We start from the raw sequence: 19,745 nt of genomic DNA, 5'->3' as shown, positions 1-19,745 counted from the left end.
GCCATGTGCGTCGCATGTTAATCTCCAGGTTTATTAAATGGCTATAGGTAGAGAAAATCACTTTGAAATTTGTAAATTAGCAGATATTTTTCTAAGTCCTAACAGAATCTATAGTTAATGATATTCTTTGTTAATTTGCATATCGTATTAGTGAATGCAATCGGACGATACTTGTTTAGACCAGTTGGAGTTTTGACTTTAAGATGGGAATGACTATGACTTCCTTCCACCTGTTTGGGAATACATTGTGAATCCAGATACAGTTGAATAGGGAAAGCATGTAATCAAGGACAGGTTGAGAAGGAGGATGTTTGCAATTCCATCATACCTACGACTGGTACATTTAGTCAAAAAATATCATAATTCAATGGTTCGAAGAGGCATATCCAGGGCGGATATGATGGATGAGTCATGGTTTGTATCTGAGGAAATCGATGGGTGTACTTTCCTTTTGTGATGTTGGAATTCCTTTCAGTACTTATTACTAGAATTGTTTGAAATGTTCATATGAATCTGTGGCAACTGAGCTGTCTTCTTTAGTCAAGGCGGGCATTAGTGATTTAAAACTTTGATCGCTTTTATTTTTTTCCAAATTTCAATAATTTGAGAGAAGTAGTTCGTTTATTCGAGATATAGCTTTATATTCTTTAAAATTGATAAGATTTATCAGAGATTTATGTGTTTTTATATGCATTGAAAGCATGTTTGCAATTTTTAATAACTCGTTCCATCGTGGATTATATTGGGTTTTTATATTACTGGAGTTTTCTGTTTTTGGAGTAGATAAGGCAGCTGTCTTTGTAATAATTTTTATGAAATTTATAAATGTTTCGCTTATTAAATCAGCATTTGACGGATTTGGTTCCACATGTTGGGGAATTGAATTAAATATTCTGTCAAGGAACATTGCCCAGTTGATTTCTTAAAACTTCCATCTTGAGAGCTTGTGGAATTAGATGTCATAGCTCAGATGATATTTTAGTGTTAGCTTGATCGAGAAGTGGTCGCTATCATACAGATCATTTACTACACTCTATATGATATTTTGAGCAACTGAAGGGTTACATAGCGATAGATCTATTGTATTAAAACAGCCAGATGCTGTGTTAAAGTGGGTAGGATTATTGATGTCTAATAGAAAGTCTAAGTTGGCAGATTATGTCTCCTTTTCGGTAATAGTACCACATGTATCAGTTTTGTAAGAACCCTACAGAAGTTTATGGCTATCAAAACCAAGAATAGTAAAGGGTTTCAGTAATTGGTTTATTAGGTGAATAACTTCGTGTTCATCTAGATGCTGGCTGTTTCATATATAGATGTTGTATATGTGTATTGTATATTTTATGAAAGATTTTGACGACTCTAGCTGCAAACTTGAACGTGACTGTGATTTGTTAGCTATAAATGTTGTTTTTCATGAATGTACCAACTGCTCCGCTCGATTGGCTGGGTGTGCGATTTTTAAAAAAAGGTTTTGTAATTTTTGATCTTACTAAACACAACAATATTAGTGTAAGGAAATAAAAAGAATTTATGGTCTCTTATCTTTAATTATGAAATATCTTTTGTGGCATTAATTCGATTAATTTGAGTATTATTTTTCAAGTAATAAATGATGTTTTACGTCAAAAATCTGCTAGTATCAATGACTCAGTTAGTGAATCTTTCTTTCTATCTCGTTCATATTTCATGTTCCTCGCTGTAATTTCAAGATCCACCAACTGAAACAAATGGCAGCATATACATACATAGAATTTCGACTGTTACATTAACCTCTTGACCCCTACAACTACGGGCATAGCCCGTAGTACGATGATCGGACCAAAAGTAAATTTTCGAACGTAAATCGTAGGTTAAAGGGTTAATTAGAGTGAGAAATATAAAGTATAAGTAAGATAAGGACAAAGGTATCTCAATTGTGTCATTGATACCAGTATATTTCGAGTGTAAAATTCTATCGTCTATAATTTGAAAAATAAGTCTCAAACGACATTTTTATGCATGAATAATTCTCATCGTTTTAATGTCATGAACTAACCTTGTAAATATCCTCCACATATTTTGTGACGCTCTATATGGCATTTATATTAATGAACATTTCCAAGAAAAGTGCACAATATGTTTAGATTTATTTTAACGCATTTTCGGTACATCGAAATAGAATGTCAAATAGGTAACTTAAGTGTACATTGATTTACCACGACATACACATTTATGATAAGTCAAGTTTTAGGTAATATTTCGTTAGTAAAAAATGATAAATAATCTAAAATTACAATGCTACGATGTAACCAATACACTAACAATATATACATTCTTGTTGATTTTTCTCACCAACCCGTATGGTGCTTGTGATCCTAGCTCTAGCGCATTAATTATGTTTTTTAAATATATAGATAAAAACAGAGCAATAGAATTAACGTTCATTTTACTCTTTCCTATAATACTTTACTTTAATTACTAATTTGACTGCTAGTACTTCAAAACATGACTATTTTATTTAAAAATTTATTTTATTTTAAAGAGTTTATTAGTAACTATTTAAACATAAATGCTAAAAAACATTATAGAAACGTCTGTTATTCGAAACAACTAGTTGGAAAATATGCATAAAGATTTATAGAAAAAAAAAATAAAGTAAGATCAGACATACGTTTATTGAGTTAAAGATATCCTTTTTATCGTGTTTATGTTTGATTAACTTGTAATATTGAAACACCCTTACATTTATTGAAGCTTAGTTTATAAGTTGTCAAATTCTTATGTGAATTATTCTACTTTTGTTCTCTAGAATTATTATTAAATTATTCTAATTTATGAAAGGAAATGCGTACATTAAGCCGTGATGAAGCTTTAGTATAAGATATGAGATAATAAATTTCAGATATGTATAAAATTTTTCAATCATATACATATATAATTGTTATTCTTGTTCTGAAAGCTAGTAATGAACGAAGAATCTTTTTAATAGGTTCCATTTAGAAATGCTAAATAAATGCATTAAATAATATATTACGAACAACTATTATAGAATCATTTTATATTCTACTATATAATCGGAGTGACGGTTGCAGTAGCGGATGCGGTTATACGTTTAAATCACATTATGACTTTAATGAAGTAACATAATAAAATAGAATTTTGATAAAAATACATATATCATTTTTTTTCCTAGGAAAAAATATTTCCATTTTTTCTTCGTCACTTTTATTTATTTATCATTTGTTCATCAACTGGAAGAATATTTCTTTTTCCCCGATAAAGTTTTTGTTGGAAAATACTCCTAATTTATAACAAATATTGCCTCTGATCTATAATATCGTTAATTTTTAACCATTTTCTGCTTCTTAAACTTTTTTTGTTTAGACCTACGTAAAATGTGTGAAAATGGTCGCGCGCATTAAATAAATATAACGTTAATTAATTCTAGGAAAAAAATAAAGAACATTTTCTTCTTGTTTCAGTTGAACACGCAGAAATTGACTACCAACAGTTAAAAATGAAAACGCAGAAGCAATCTGGAATATTTAAAAAGCTCACACTAGCTCAGTTAGAAAAATTACAGTATACAAATCCTGCAACGCAATCTTTGAACATTAGTAAATCTATATGCATCTTATCACATTGGCCGTTTTTTGACACATTTGAGAAATTTTTAGTTTTCTTACATAGCATGTGTAATAGCAAACCGCAACAAGTTCCTATCGAGAAATATATAGCATATTTTTTGTATGATATACCATTTCCAAGTCCACAGAGACCGAGAATTCTTGTGCAATTAAGTACTAAGGACAGATTAATTTTGACTCAACCAGAAGATTTGGCGCTTCCTAGGTCTGGTGCCAGTTTTCGACAGTTACTCATAAATTTAGGACCCGATAATTGTTTACTTATATTATTGTTAATCCTTACTGAACAAAAAATACTTGTACATTCGTTACGTCCTGATGTACTTACATCGGTGAGCGAAGCAATAGCTATGATACTATTTCCATTTAAATGGCAGTGCCCGTACATACCTTTGTGCCCTCTTGGATTGGCTGAAGTAATGTATTTTATTTTATCGGCTTAATGGCAAATGCCAAAGATAATAACAAATCTTATATTTTAGGTTCTGCATGCTCCACTGCCGTTTTTAATAGGAGTGGATTCCAGATTTTTTGATTTATATGACCCTCCTTCTGATGTTAATTGTGTAAATTTGGACACAAATAATATAGCAATTTGTGATGATAAAAAATATTTAAGTGTAAAACTATTACCAAAGAAAGCAGCTAGACAGCTTAGAAATTGTTTAGAACATCTTTATTCGAAGTTGATTTCTTTGGGCAAAAGTTATTCATCGATGAAAGGTATGTTTAGTATTGTTGTGCGTATTCTTTTTTTATCGCAATACTTTTATCTTTAATGATTTTGTTTTTTAGACACAGAAGATGAAGAATTTAGTGTGGATAAAGAATTTCAGCAGAAGCGAAAAGAGCAGGCTCTGGAGCTCGAAATACAAGACGCTTTTCTAAGATTTACCGCTACTATACTCAAAGGTTATCGTGCTTTTTTACTACCAATTACCAAAGCGCCAACAGTTGGTTCTACAGACCCAACTAGTTTGTTCAATATACAAGCGTTTCTTAGAAGTCGGGACAAGGCTCATGCGAAATTTTATAGTATGTTAGTGAAAACGCAAATGTTTATAAGGTTTGTTTTTATTAATATTTCTTTTACATTATTTACAAAGTTTAACATAATAAATCATTTATTAATATCATATACAGCGGTACTGCATATAAAAAATTCTTATGCTTATGAAATAAGCAGGTCATTGCTGTTATTTAAAGAATATTTTCGATCACTACGAATTGAAATTTTGAAATTCAACTTTTGTAGACCATTATAGATATAGATCGAGTCACTTCTTAATTTTTATAAAAAAGTGTGCGATATTAACGGGTATATATGGTATTAAAATTGGCTTTCTAAAATATTCGACTCATTTAAGATATTAAAGTGATTTTGAATTATTTGTTTGTAATGTTTACTTTCTGTGTGAAAATTTTAACAATTCATTTTATAAGAAAATATTAAATCTATTAGCGTCTATTAGTCTTAAAGCTAATAGGTAGTCATACATGGGGTATTTATCATAATTGTCGCTGTGATTTTTTAAACACTCCTGATAATTTAACAACAGAATGTTACGAATAAAAATTAGTCATCGCTAAATCGATAACTAATAATAATATTGGAAATCTTCCAAGAATTTTTTATAAGAATACTTATTAATACAATATAAGTCAAATATAAAAGTTTATGTTTGTCGTATATTGCGTTAATAAAACGTTATGTATTCTTATTACATTTCACAATAAGAAAGAAAACTTGACAGCTTAATAACGGAAGTCATGATACATTATGGTTTTCACGTAATCTTGAGTGCGAAAAATTTAGATACATCAAATATTAATATCAATATCACCATATGTACATTGACATTTCTTGTTTCGCCAATTTCGTTTTATATATGTAATAATTACATATTGAACACAGTTTACAGCCCAAAGTCTTGAACAATTATAACGAACAATCTTATTGTAAAAGCGAGCCGTGAAAGCTTCAAATATTTTATTAAGAAATACATAAATTATTAATTTTGTTTGTTTTATTTTTTTATTGATTTATCTTTTTGAATAATAATTTTTCATCTCGACATCGAATCAAATCAATCTCAAACGGAGTATTCTTTCACTGTTCTTCGATTACGATATACTATACGAATTTCAGAAATTTACTGAGTTATTACTTCATATTTTATTCAATATATTATTAAGTAGTATCCCATATACATACATAAAATGTTCGGCCAAAAATACTAAAAAGTATAAGGGATACTTCTACAAGCCGAAATAAAATAAAAATGGAGAATAAAAAAGATTGTCTTTGAGGCTCTGTTTATTTCAACTTTTAAAAATCAAGCAAAAGATTCTATATCCGAACCGAATATAAGGCAATTTAAGACTTTGGCGACGGAGGAGCGGTGATCTGTGGATACTTGAGAACCCAATGATACATGTCCGGCAGCTTACTTTGTATTTTGTTTAAGTCGTACAGAAGTGAACATTTGGTGCCATACACGCTCCACTTTTGTAAAATATTGTAGATTAAACACTAAATGTGTCTATTCACAGATATCTATAAGAGAAAATCGAAGTCTACCCTATGGAATTTTCGAATTGAGAGAATTAATGTCTCCTTCGGTCCACGAGTTTGTTTACATAATTAAGAAGAATATGGTAATAAATGCAGCAAGATAACTATGGTAGTGTAATATTTCCGTATACTCACGAAAAAAAAAAGAAACAAAAGCAAGTACAGAAAAATAAATTGAACCGATATTACAGCTACAGTTAATTAGTTATAAATTAAGATATGATACATACAGAGTCTCCCATATCCAAACTATGTAATAAGAAAACAAAATCATTCCGAACAGTGGAATTTGTGGATAACTTTTGTAATATTAAATTTTATTTATTCAAATAGAAATCAAGAACATGGCCACTTTCTTTCAGTAATTATAGGTCTTATATTTTGGGGCAACTGAATTACATAAATTTCTTAACATAAGTATCTATATCTAACTAATGTTTTTTATACCATTTGAACTTTTTTTTTAATGCATGGAATACTATGAGGAAAAAAAGCACAGTCTTCAAAATCAAAAATTAACATTTTTATTTGCTGTTTGAATTTGAGTAAAATTTCTACCTATAGCACCCTTACAACCCATAAAAGCACTAATCATCACGAAATTAAATACTTTAATCTCTTATATTTCGATTAGGAATATTTTTTTGTGAAATCTTGCATCTCGTATTTTAGTAAGCATTCTTTGCGAATATGCAAAGCACATCAGAAATATAATAATACGTATGATAATAGCGTTCGTAATTGAAAAAGATTTCTGTGTGTTACTAGCAGACAGTCTATTCGTATAACAGGATGTACGAATATTGGGTATTCGGATAATGAAGGTTCAAATATTGTATAATATTTGAACCTCTATAGGAGGCTCTATTGTATAATGAAAAACGAGAATTAAATTATTGCGTTGAATAGATCTTTCAATATTTCGCTTTTGTTATTGGAATGATGCTGCTCTTCCAAAGCTATTCTAGACCAAAAATAGAAGTCATGTTTAAGCAAAAGCGTAATCAATATAAAACTGGACATGCTGTTTATCAGATGTGTTCAGAAATTACTCAAGAAATAAAGTAGTTTTGGGAGAACATAATCATTTTGACACCTGAATCTATTTTTTAATTGTATATTAATTTATAGTTAATCAATTATAGTTTTAATATCGGCTTAATTTCTTTTCTGTAGCTTTCATATTTTTTCTTGTTTTTTTCATTTTTTATTTCGTATGCCCACAAATATATATATATATATATATATATATATATGTATATGTATGTATATTTATGTATATATATATATATATATGTATATATATACATACATACATACATTATATATACATTATATTATGCAATAATTATTTTTTCTCTGATTGTTATGTACTTTGTGTTTCTTACCTTATTTTTTAATTATGTGAAAAAATTCGAGGACTGAAGGAGTCATTAATCTTCTTCACGCGGAAATTTCATAAGGTAAGCTATAATCTTCTCTTATGGATTTCTGTGACAGATGTATGTACACAGATTTAACGTTTAATCTACAACTTGTCTTAGAAAACGTAGGTAGGATCGTGTATGACAATGTAATGGTATTTTTCTCTATTACTTACTTATGAGGTAAGATGTTGGATATGTTTCGTTTGAGGATTACTTGCTTCGATTGATCTGTATTCGTTCATATAGGAAGCTGTCGGAGTTTAGAAATTTTGATTGATTTTTAAATATCAGTATCTAATGAACAAAGCCGGATCATAATTTTTTTATTCTTCATTTTTACCTTATTTCAATATACAACAGCTCGCATGAAATCTTTTTCCGCGAACTCGTGACTTTGGTAGATGATTGGTATCGTAAAGTTGACCTTGACTTTGCATTTATAGGCTAAATTTTGTCGATCCTAGTATTCGTCATGAGGAATAAAAGTGTCAAAGGAACCGTAACTCGCAAGTAAAACGTTCTCTTAAAACATGATCTTAAAGTTGCATCGCCTCCTATATTAACATTATTTACAATATGTGTACATTTCGCAATTAGATAGAAAATAGGTAGTGCCATGTCAACATTAATAACGAGAAAACAGGGAATTATTCCTTAGCATATAAGACAATCCATCCTAAATAGAGCGAAGCACCTAGCTTTATGATTTCCAAGTATATATTACAAAATTACTTGGTGTATGAAAAAACCTTACAGGCCTAACTTTCGGCCTATAATTGTTACATTAATTGGAAGATTGTTACATCTTCTTATATCTGTCACTTGTTTCTGCATCAGCCGATTTCGATGAAGTTTTTGGCATGTAGGTACATAGATAGCTATATAACTGATAGCTATATAAACGTACAAAACGAACTTTTAGAATTTATATTGTAGATAGAGATGAAAAGGTCGTAAAAATTAATTACATATTTTATTTTAGATTCCGACCAATTCCAATTTTTTCAAAATTTCTTTACACGTCATTTAATAAACTAATTCTTTCAACTTGTCAACCAAATTCAACTCATTTGGTTCATTTTTAAAAAAAAGTTATTCCGTTTTAAAGGATCTCCGAATATTAATGTGAGCGAGTGTATTTATCTTGGCTTAATATCTTTTTGTCTCCATTGTATTGTCTACGTACTACCTACGTAATAACATGAAGGCTCATTGTACATTGAAGGCACGTGCAGGAAAACATAATATCTTATGCCTCCTCTTCTTCGTATAAATGGCAAAATTACAATTTTAGTGAAATGTTTCGTTAAAGTAGTATTCATTCATGTAGTGCAAAGTGCAAGGAACAGTTATGTTTTGCAGAAAATTACTTTGAGCGAAATCTTTAACGTTTTCAAATTTTTCTATTTTATGAAAATAATTTACAACAAAATTTTAACAAGGAATTCTCGTTTCTTATTGTTTCTTCGGCTGTTTGATTGTTCCATGTTTGATTGTTACAATGTTTTCACGATGTATAATTTTTTAATCAGATACGATGCGTCAATAACCAATTTTTAAACCTAAAACATCATATACATATGAAGCTGACGTTCAAAAATGATTTCCAACAAATAGTTATCTTTTAAAAAAACGAGTGGTTCAAACACGATTTACATACAGTGTTCGGTAAATTGTAGTACTATCGACAAAGAGGCTGATTGTGTACACAAAAGATAGGTAAAAAAAGTATGAAAAATTTAAATTGGAATTTTTCAGTTGCTCTTCTAATTTTTGAGAAAAAATGATTTTGAATATAAAGATCATCATTAATCGAGTAAAAAATACAAAACATTTCGTATGTAATTATATTGTGAATTAAATGAAATTGTAGATCTTATTATTATTTAACAATGATATTCTAATATAGAAATCAGTTTGTTTCAATTAGGAAACTTTTTAAAGAACATTGATGTTTATGTTGACATAACATTTATGTTATGTTAGACATATTGCATATTGCAAATACAACTTTTAACACTTTTTAGTACAACTTTTTACATTTGACTGTACCAATCAAAATGACCGGTTTTACAATCTGTTTTTGAAATTCCTACTTCATGTTGTATCTTTTTTTCGCAATAATGTAATGACGTTCGCAGCGATAATTAAAGGAATAATATAACGAATTTTATTTTGTTCTTTATGTATTCAAACTCAAAATAATTTCGTACCAAGGCTAGGTATACCAATGTAGTATCGCGGAAATATTAGGTATACAATTTCTTTGATACTATTTATTATTTGTAATTTATTTACTATAAATTAGTTATACAGATATTAATGAGACAGAAAACGATGGTTGTTTAATATGGAACTAATTGTAACAATCTTACTCTAACTTGACCACTCACGCAACTGGACAACGCTAACAACCCACTCTCTCAGCTACGCTAGTAACTCACGCAACTCCACAACGCTAACAATTCTACTCTCAACAACGCTAACACCTCTCGCAACTCCACAACGCTAACCATTCTACTCTTCGACTCCTCGATTAACTCTGACCTCTCGACTAACTGCTCAACGCTTCTCGGTCAACAACTCTTTGAATTCAAATCGTCCCCCTCCATTAGCGCTATTTTTTCCTCTCTCTAATCCCATCCTGTTAACGCTCCGCAAGAACTAGGTGACTTTAGTCACATAGGCTTTTTTTTCTATATAAACTAATAACCGAAGGACAGACGACACTGTTTTGATCGATATCTAATCATCTTTTCTTATGATATTACACTAATGTCAGTCAAAATAACTGGTGCTTGTCATAATGTAATAGGGTCGTGCAATCTGTTTGCCGGGTCCGAATTAATCAGTTTCCTATTTTTGTACAATTTCTCACGCGTTTTTAGAATTTTTACTGCGTATCCTTCAATGGTATCAACTGTCAGGAAAATTCCGGATCGATCAGTAAATCAGTAGATCGCTAGATGCTAACATTAGAAATACCATACCAATCCCAGATGGATTAATAATACGAAAAATGTACTACATAACATGAAATTCCTTTCGTAAGAAACTAATAAATCAATAAATAAAAAAATATTCTATGATTACGTATTTTTTAAAGACAAGTCATTTTGACTGGTTTTGGTAGAAATAGCTTCGTCTTAACTATCGGTAAATCTAGTGTTAAATACACGCAAGATGATTCTCTCACTAGCGATCAACGAAGAATGCAAGAAGCTTCCCTCCCCGTCTCGGTCCTGGTCGATTGTATTACAATTTACCGGACACTCGATTTAAGTGATTATTACTACTTACACACTGTAAATAAAAAGAGATTCAAATTTTGAACATGCATAATAGATACAAACAGCATTTGTATTCGGTTTATTTATTTTAGAATGTATGTATCTAAATTTCTCCCTAAGATTATACGTTGATTTTATATGGTGCCAAGCATCTTCAATCGACTGTTTTAATTGCTCAACGGATGAAATCTACCCATCCGAACTATGTACTACGTATACATATAGCATATATGTATATATGATTAATGAAACTTTAACGTTTTTTTCTAACATAATGGTTAAGTAGCGACCTTTTGTTCCTTTCAGACTTTTAATCATCATGACTAGTAGAATATGATGCAGTAAAAAAATTGAAATTGAAATTAAATTTCAAGATCAAAGCAAATTTCGCGACTACTTTTTGGCAGATCTCCGATACAGAGATGTAGAATTCTGGTCTTAACAAATAACTGTTTTACACGTACGTACGTACAATGGCAAGCATATAAATAGGAGAAGAATTTTATCAATATAAATGTAAGACATCGTTCTAAAGAAGCGATTAAGATTTCTCTTTTTTTCGTTGCATACGTTAAAATCGGTTAAAAGCGCCTGTAATTCGTAGGCTGTACTTCTTATGACGCGAAACTTTTATAACAAACTCCGTTCAATTGTTAGTAAAAAATAATAAAATATAAATATAATATAAATAAAATATAAGTATAAATTTAAAATAAAAGAGATACTTGGGAAATAGCTAAATGGGGAAACACATGAAAAATAGTTTATTTTATAATATAAACAATTTATTTACTATAGATAACTATTGTAATATTTCGTTGGGTCACTTTTTTTTTATATGAACTCAGCACAGCGACGAGGTATGCAATCAATGAGACAACGAAATGTTGTTCCAAGCATTCTTGATTTCTTTATGTTAGTTGTTTATACATTTGACTTTCTTCACTTTAATTTCTTTTTTTTTTTATTAATTAATAAATATTAGATTTTAATGGGCCAACTGTTAAGCTAGCGGACACATAACATTAACATTATCCCTCCAACTGCTAGTTCCTCCAAATCCGTTTCGCCTTTTGGGACATATGCTTGGAATCGTTGCCAACTTGGAATTCAGTCGTCTTTATGTATTCTTAAATGAAAAGAATTAAATATTTATCCAAGATATTTACATACATAGAGATGTTAGTTTATAATACTACTAATATGGTAAATTGCATCAGAACCGTTCGTATTCATTCATTTCAGCGTAGACAATTACAGAACCATCTGCTCCTTTAACAGTCGATTTCAAATTCGCTTTATGTTTTTCGTAACTTTTTCCATTTGATATAAAATTTTATTGTAATTACATTAGTCCATTATTTTTTTATCCAGAGAAGATATTCTTTAATGAGAGCTAGTCTCTTCGCCTTATGATTCTTTCGATTTATAAAAAGTTACTCTTAATAGAAAATCAATCAGACATCGCCACGAACAATATGGACATTAATTTGTGTGCTCAATCGTGTTTAAATTTTGTCAGATGATGTACCGTTTCGTTCAATCGTGGCGTTATTCTCCGTGGGCTTTTAGTACGTGTTTGGTTATTTACATTTACATTAACTTCTATCTGTTTCAATGGACGGTTTGATGGACAGCATTAGTCGAAACTTTAATGCATTCTGAAATTTGATAAACCAATTTTTCGTTCTTAAAATGGAGAATTTCCACATGCTGCGTGCGTGTAATATATTTTCCATGACTCGTTTCTATCTGTAAAAACTGATATTCCTAACTACATTTTACAAATACAATGCTTATCTATATATGATAATCAAATAAACTTAGCGAAATACATGTATACTCTAGAAATAAAGGATTAAGTTTCTCTTTATTTAAAATTTTATATTTTTTTTTTTACTAATAGTTAAACGGATCGGATATCAAAATTTTATACCGCAGTAGAGCTTAAGAATTGTACTTTAAACATGTGCAAAGAGAAAAATGAAAATCTCAGCCGCAACTTGCGAACCATGTACAATGTTATGTATATATTGGCAAAAGTGTTTTCCAATTTATATATATTTATAATTGCCACTGTATATTGTTAATGACCTTATTTTCTTGATTTCTATAAAACTTATCGGATGTTCGGATGTTAGTAGTTTTTTACCGAAAAGAATAAAACAATTATTATTAGATAACATGCAGAATATGAAAAAAGCACGTATATATATGCTATGACATGTAACATGATAAATGATTTTGTACCTCTATATCTGCGGATATTTGTTAAAAAAATTTACTGCAAAATAGTCGTTGATTTTGAAACTAAATTTATTAATTGCGTCATATTCTATTCACCAAGAGAGTACACAATTCTACTTTCAATTATGATGTCAAACACGTGATAATTATTGTGAGCTTTTCTGAATTTCTTTCACAGAAATTTTATCGATATCATTGTGCATGTTGTTTTGTTTTATTGTTAATAATTATTAGTAGAAAAGTATGCTGTGTCTGTATTGTGTTGTAGTAATATTTCAAAAAATCTCCATTTGGAATGATGTAGGTAGGACGTTCGTACATCGTTATTATTTAATTACTATCAATAAGTAATGTAATAAGAATTAATTTCACGTTCGGTGATTATTACCTATAGATCATACGCTAATTAAAAATAATGTTTTATTATGTGGATTGAGTGATACTTTTATCCTCATACTTAATACCGATGCATTCAATCTACATACAATGTGCATTATTTTCATTTCACTATCAAGAAGTTTTGAAGTTTGACTACATTACATATATTATGGACTATAAATATTATTTTTGCAATATATTATTGTGTTTGATATTTTTTTAGATTTATAGAAGAAAGGAGTTTTGTATCTGATATGGACATGGCGGGTTTAGCATTTTTTGACGAATGTACCGAACGCATCGAAGAAGAAAATGGTGAGAATACACACGTATTTTGTAATAATTTTCATTAGAATAGATGTTGTTCTATAAAAAAATTATTATGTATACGAGTTTTATATAATTAGAGTAATATTAATAATTTGGCTATTTGGTCATTTTACACCAAATCGGTTACTTTTTGACGTCGCTATCAGACATTTTTTCAAAGTGGAAGTTCTCACGTACGTAAATAAAATCATATTACTCTGTAAAATTAATTTTATAACGTTGAAAGTTATAAATATATTCTCAGTTTGTAAATTCCTCTTTACAAAAGTTAGAAAAAATATGGTCGTACTTTTCGATGTTTCATCTACCGTTTTTAAAATGGGATTTTTAAAATGAATGCTGCAGTGAGTTCCTAAAGGATGGGTGCACCTCGTTTTAGATATATTTCTTAGTAGCGTCGTAAAACTGATTAGCACTTCAAGTATAGCATTTTTCATGAATGCAGCAAGTAATTAGAGATATGTTGATCGACCTAGAGACTTGATAGGGCACATATGGTATGAATTGAAAATTAGCTCATCCTTTAAAGTGTATCTACAAAATTTATCCATTTGTAAAGGAAAACTGCAAGCCAAAATTTTATGACTCATCACAATTGCCAATTGCATCATGAATTGCTAATTACTAACTGCTATTATAGATATTGATCCCAAAAAATTGATACGAATGCCTAGGTGCGTGTGGAACGCATACGGTCCTAAAGCTACTGTTAGATTAGTTGGTAATCTTACGTAACCCTTCCTTTTATAACTTCACTATATCCCTTACATCAAGTATGAATGCATCGCGCGAAGAGCCCTTATGCAATCTCGAGCAGTCGCCAGCGATCAGTAATTTAAAAAAATATATTATGTACGAGCATTCATCAGCGAGTTGTCGGGCCGCATTGTGTTCGCAATCGCGAAAACATGCACGAAACACGGATGACTAGTCGCATTAGGAACAATTTTTGCGCAGGTCAGACACGTAAAAATAGTATTTTTTATTCAGAAACATACGAAGGGAGGCATGAAGCTCTCGTTGACAAAACTTATAATACGATCGCAGAGGAAGGCTATTTTAGTTACAAATTTTAAAACATTAGCGGTAATGAAAACGTTAATTCCTTTAAAATTTTTAATATAAAAGTTATCTTACATTTTTCTATATCTTGAAGAAATTCAGGGAATATTTGTTTTTTATTGCGTTCTTGTAATGAGAAACGTGGCTAATATTTCGTTTCTCTCACATTTTATTCTTCGAGATTAGAACTTATACCATTTACAACATTGTCCTACACTACAATACATCTGTCTACGAAGGCAATAGTTTTGCGCCGCAAGAATTGATTTTAGGAAAACGGACATGATTTCTAGCTCGTTTGCTGATCAAGAATTGGAAACCTATGGAAATTCGTGGCACCTATCGAATCACGAGAATGACTGAAATCCGAAATTTTCCAACAGATTATTTAAATACGGTAAAGGAATGCACGATCCTCTCAGTTCAAAATTGGAGATTACATTCTATATATTGGAGGAACCAAAAAGTAAATTAGGTCGTCTTATATTGGACTCTATGAGATAATCGATTTAAAAAACTTAAATAACGTGATACTCTGAATGGGACACAATACATTTGTCACAAAGTACCAAGATAAATTAAAAATCGCACACACGGATTAACACTGGAAGTATCAGCTTAAAACCTGGTCTCATCGCGGTTTCAAATTGAACCAAAATTCGCGTATAGGACACCATCAGCAACCTACAACCGAATTGCCAATTAATATGTGTACCCTAACGATAAGTCTCATATATAGATACATAAAACAAACACTGCATCGTAATAAACGATGTTTCATCTAAAAGAGAGGATGTTACGTTCGTGTCACATAATTTCCAGAGCTGTGCCGGTATTCAATATTTCGGTTTCGCGTCGAATCGGGAATTCTACTTGCGATCAGGCTGGGATCTCGACAGATTTTCAGACGATGTTCAGATAAACCGCAATTTCGTATTTTTTATTGCAGTCATATGTTAAAATCATTCTAAATTTAAAAGCTTAAAGGTACATGATCTGATTGTAAAACTAAGAATTAGCGTCATACTTATGTGTTCAGAAACGTTTGGAATCCCGATTCGACCCAATCCACGGCTTGGGTATTCGCATCCCTAATAATTTCCTTATTTGGAGATTGTATGCTTGGCTTAGATCTCGAAAGACTCACAACCAATGCGAAACTGGAATCTTTTCTATGAAAATCCCATGTAGTGGAAAGATTTCTTCTATCTTTATAGCTCCTTTTACTCTAATTTTTGGGTATAAAAAGCGTAGCAACGAGGATTAAATTGGTTCGGTTAAACAAGAGACTATGTACGAGGTGATTCTGCGAGATCACGTATACAAGTCCTAGTTGAACTTACTTCAGCACTATACAATACGCCATGCTGCTGTTAGCCATTATTCTAGAGTACTTTTTGGCTCCCGCTTTCTCGTTGCGTGTAAATCGGGAAGGATTAGATTCTTGCTTCGTCAGAATCGAAACTAAACGAAACTTCAAGTTGCTATTCTTGTTTGATTCCTTGCTTCTGCCGCTAGAGATGTGCCGATTAGTTAGCGTTACGAGCGATACGATATTAATATTTCCTTAGCGTTAACCGTACATTGAGCTGATTTGTCGGCACATCACCTTCCTAGGGCTTCTGGCATTAGCCAGACATTGTTTTATCACGGCATCTACTTTCTTCGGCAACCGATGTAATTAACAATATTGGATTTATTGTACTAACAAACTCCATAACTTAAGAGTATCCCGGCTACGTAGCCTTCCCTTCCGACTTTTAACATCGATACGAATATACCTCTCTCAATAAAACTATATATTTTTATCATCTTCAGCTTATCATTCATATTCGAAGAAAAGTTCAATAAGGTACACAAACTGTGTTTGAATAATATATAATAATACAGACAATTATTTGTGTAGTGTAAACAGCGAAATAATCGCCGTTTTAAAAATATTAATTGCTTTTCCATGGTTTTAAAATTGGAGTTGACTAAAAAGTTATTTGTACAGAATTATACTTAGGGTTAGTTGATTTTTTTGAGTTTACTGATATTTTACTTATTTAATATATATTTATTTTTCATATTTGTGGTATTTATTAGTTCTGTACTAAGTAAACCATCCTTTACGGTATTGTGTAAGACTAGAAATCAACTAATTCTTTGGAACATGTTTCGTAATCCTGAATACATATTTTAGTGCCTCTTTTGGAACTGGATGAATCTCAGCATAGCGAACGGACAGTATTTATACCTCCGCCTGAAGCTGGCCCAAATCAATCGCCGATAGTATATCGTACATTTAAACTAAATCCTGATTTAATAAGACCGCAAAAAAATTTTAACATAGGAAATCCGAATTTAAGTGCCTTCGGAATAGTACCAGGAAGTCCTATGGCACGTAGAACCAAGCATGAAATTAAAGTAGCACAAAGAATGGCGCGCAAACAAGTAAGTATACATTTTTTAATTGTTATAGTTTTCAATATATTTTCAAACATTAAACAAAATTAAATGAAAGCACAGTTTCTATATACATATATCTAACATTTATTTTTAATGTCATAAAAGAGAAATTATGAATTGTGTGACTTGAACTATGCGAATATATAAACTTTAATATAGCTAATTATAATTCTTATTTATTACTTATGTAGTTTTTATGAGAGAATAAAGTTGTTTACATTATATTTTTTCTTGTAATATCCTAAAGCGTCTTTTTCAGGCAGCGATGCCAGATAGATGGGGTAGATGTCTACTTGGAACGTGTTACAGCCTTTGGTTTTTGCATTTACCGGCTATGCTACAGGTCTCGAACCAACCGGCTACGATCTTACATCAAGCTTATGATTTATTAGTGAAAATGCCGAAATTACATCTTGACCCTATCGAAGAAGTAAATTTTTCTATTCTTGTGTGTTTAAACAATTGTTTTGCAATTAAATTGTGTTAACGAATCTTACCGTAGAAGGTATCGATTTTAGGTTTGCTATAGAGCTATGATGCAACTTTGTGGCGTTTATGGACAGCCTGTGTTAGCTGTAAAATTATTATTTCATATGAAACGCAGTGGAGTTCAGCCAAATGCACTCACTTATGGATTTTATAACAAGGTTTGATTTTTCATATATTACCATCTTTTGAGAAAAATGAATTGGTAGCATTCCGTTGTAAAATGTCTTTTAATGTCTATAATCCTTAGGCTGTACTCGAAGCAACTTGGCCATCTGATATGACAAACTCCAGTCAATTGATGTGGAATAAATTAAGAAACGCTATAGTTGGAGCTGCTTTGTTTAAGAGAGCTGGTAAAAGAAGCGCTAGAAGAAGATTGAGTTCCAATGCTGAATTATTATCTGTCGATGGCAAAACTGCAAGTATGGAACATGCATTTTCTAGATCTAGTCTTGACAGTTCTCATTCTCAAGACACAGAGGCTGCCCACAGTGATTGTGAGTACTAATTTATTATGTTGAATTATTGCTTTCTTAGATGCAGGTTCTTATTTCTTTTCCTTTTTTCTCGCTTTTTCCCCGTCATTGCATTGGTAGCTACTAAAGGGAGCTCCGTCCCGGATCTGCCAGAATATGGACCTTTTGAGATAAAAAAGCTTCCCCGGCAAAATAGTATTGTTAAAGATTCGGTAGTATTAAGTGTTATGCCAACAGAGGAATTGGATAATATGTCGTTGAATCAAAGGTAATTTTTTTCATTATTCTATCTAATTTTAATTTTGCTTTGTCTTTATTAATGGCGTTTATATTTACGTATCACGTATATTTTCTCTTCATTTTTAGAATAATTCGAAATTTGGAATCACCATTGAAGAGTCCTATTCGGACACCAGTCACAGAAAATGACCCATTAGGTGCTTTAATTAACGACGAAACTCCGATTGTCTCACCTTCCGAAGAGAATGATTCAAATTGTTCCACAAGTACTTTAACTGTTTTTAATAACACCGAAGAACGCCCAGGAGGACCTCTTTTATTTCGAAGGTAGGTCCTATTTTTATAATTTGTAACTGGCACTTATATATATTGAGATAACTAAGAATAAGATAAGTTTTTATTTAAATATAAATTGTACAATTAATTACATACGTCTTATGGATACATAGACACGAGTTCGCACATGTATGCATTAGGAATCTTTTTAATATGAGGAGGTAAAGTAAAGATCTTATTAGTAAATTAAAAAATTAAAAGATACTGAAAAAATAATTGTTCCCGGAAATATTTCAGTAAATTGTGCTTTTGAAACAAAACGATAAAAATAATAAATATCTCTTGAGCTAGTTTTCTGATATGAGCAACTTAATACTTTCTTACATGGAGTACCGAGATGCTTCGATGCATAAAAAGATCTTATTCTACTTAAAAAAAAAACATAGTTGATCTTCCTATGTCCTCTACGTGTCTTCATATGTCTTAATACGTTAACTCCTCAAAAAAAAATTTTTGGTAGCCATAACTATTTATAATTTTCTGTCCAGTGGAATGAGTTCTATCAACGATTCTGTCCATTCCGTAAAAAATTTGTTCTCCGAAATACAATTTTATAATTAATTTTTGCGTTCAAAGGTCTGTCTCTTTTCGTTTACTAGTTCTTCTCTGTAGAACGTGATAGAATTTCGTCTTTCTTTATTCAAAAGCTCATTAAGCTCATGTCGCGGTGATTATAGTGTCGTTAAAGCCAAAAGCGTAATATTATTTATTCATATGGTATAATTCCTTAATATCAACGCATACGCTGAATTTTGTGTCAGTAAAATACCGGCATATTTATATTTTCAATTAAATATAAACAAATAGTTTGTTTC

At 30.8% G+C, this 19,745-nt stretch overlaps 1 protein-coding gene across 4 annotated transcripts in view; it reads left to right on the top strand.

The window, feature by feature from the left end:
• Positions 1-19,745, top strand: part of LOC126917839 (DENN domain-containing protein Crag) — a 46,244-nt gene that overhangs the window by 13,725 nt on the left and 12,774 nt on the right. For 3 of the 4 annotated variants that reach the window (XM_050725167.1, XM_050725164.1, XM_050725166.1), the window contains 10 exons: positions 3,465-4,045; positions 4,112-4,352; positions 4,425-4,695; positions 13,770-13,861; positions 17,124-17,374; positions 17,649-17,837; positions 17,908-18,036; positions 18,126-18,375; positions 18,475-18,622; positions 18,721-18,921. In XM_050725167.1, the coding sequence (XP_050581124.1) occupies positions 3,465-4,045; positions 4,112-4,352; positions 4,425-4,695; positions 13,770-13,861; positions 17,124-17,374; positions 17,649-17,837; positions 17,908-18,036; positions 18,126-18,375; positions 18,475-18,622; positions 18,721-18,921 (2,353 nt within the window). The remainder of the gene's footprint in view (positions 1-3,464; positions 4,046-4,111; positions 4,353-4,424; positions 4,696-13,769; positions 13,862-17,123; positions 17,375-17,648; positions 17,838-17,907; positions 18,037-18,125; positions 18,376-18,474; positions 18,623-18,720; positions 18,922-19,745) is intronic. The other variant, XM_050725165.1, reaches the window with a different exon arrangement.

Source organism: Bombus affinis, chromosome 6 (assembly GCF_024516045.1).
Source record: "Bombus affinis isolate iyBomAffi1 chromosome 6, iyBomAffi1.2, whole genome shotgun sequence".
NCBI lineage: Eukaryota > Metazoa > Arthropoda > Insecta > Hymenoptera > Apidae > Bombus > Bombus affinis.
The sequence above is the reverse complement of the archived record's forward strand: the minus strand, read 5'-3'. Positions and strand labels throughout refer to the sequence as shown.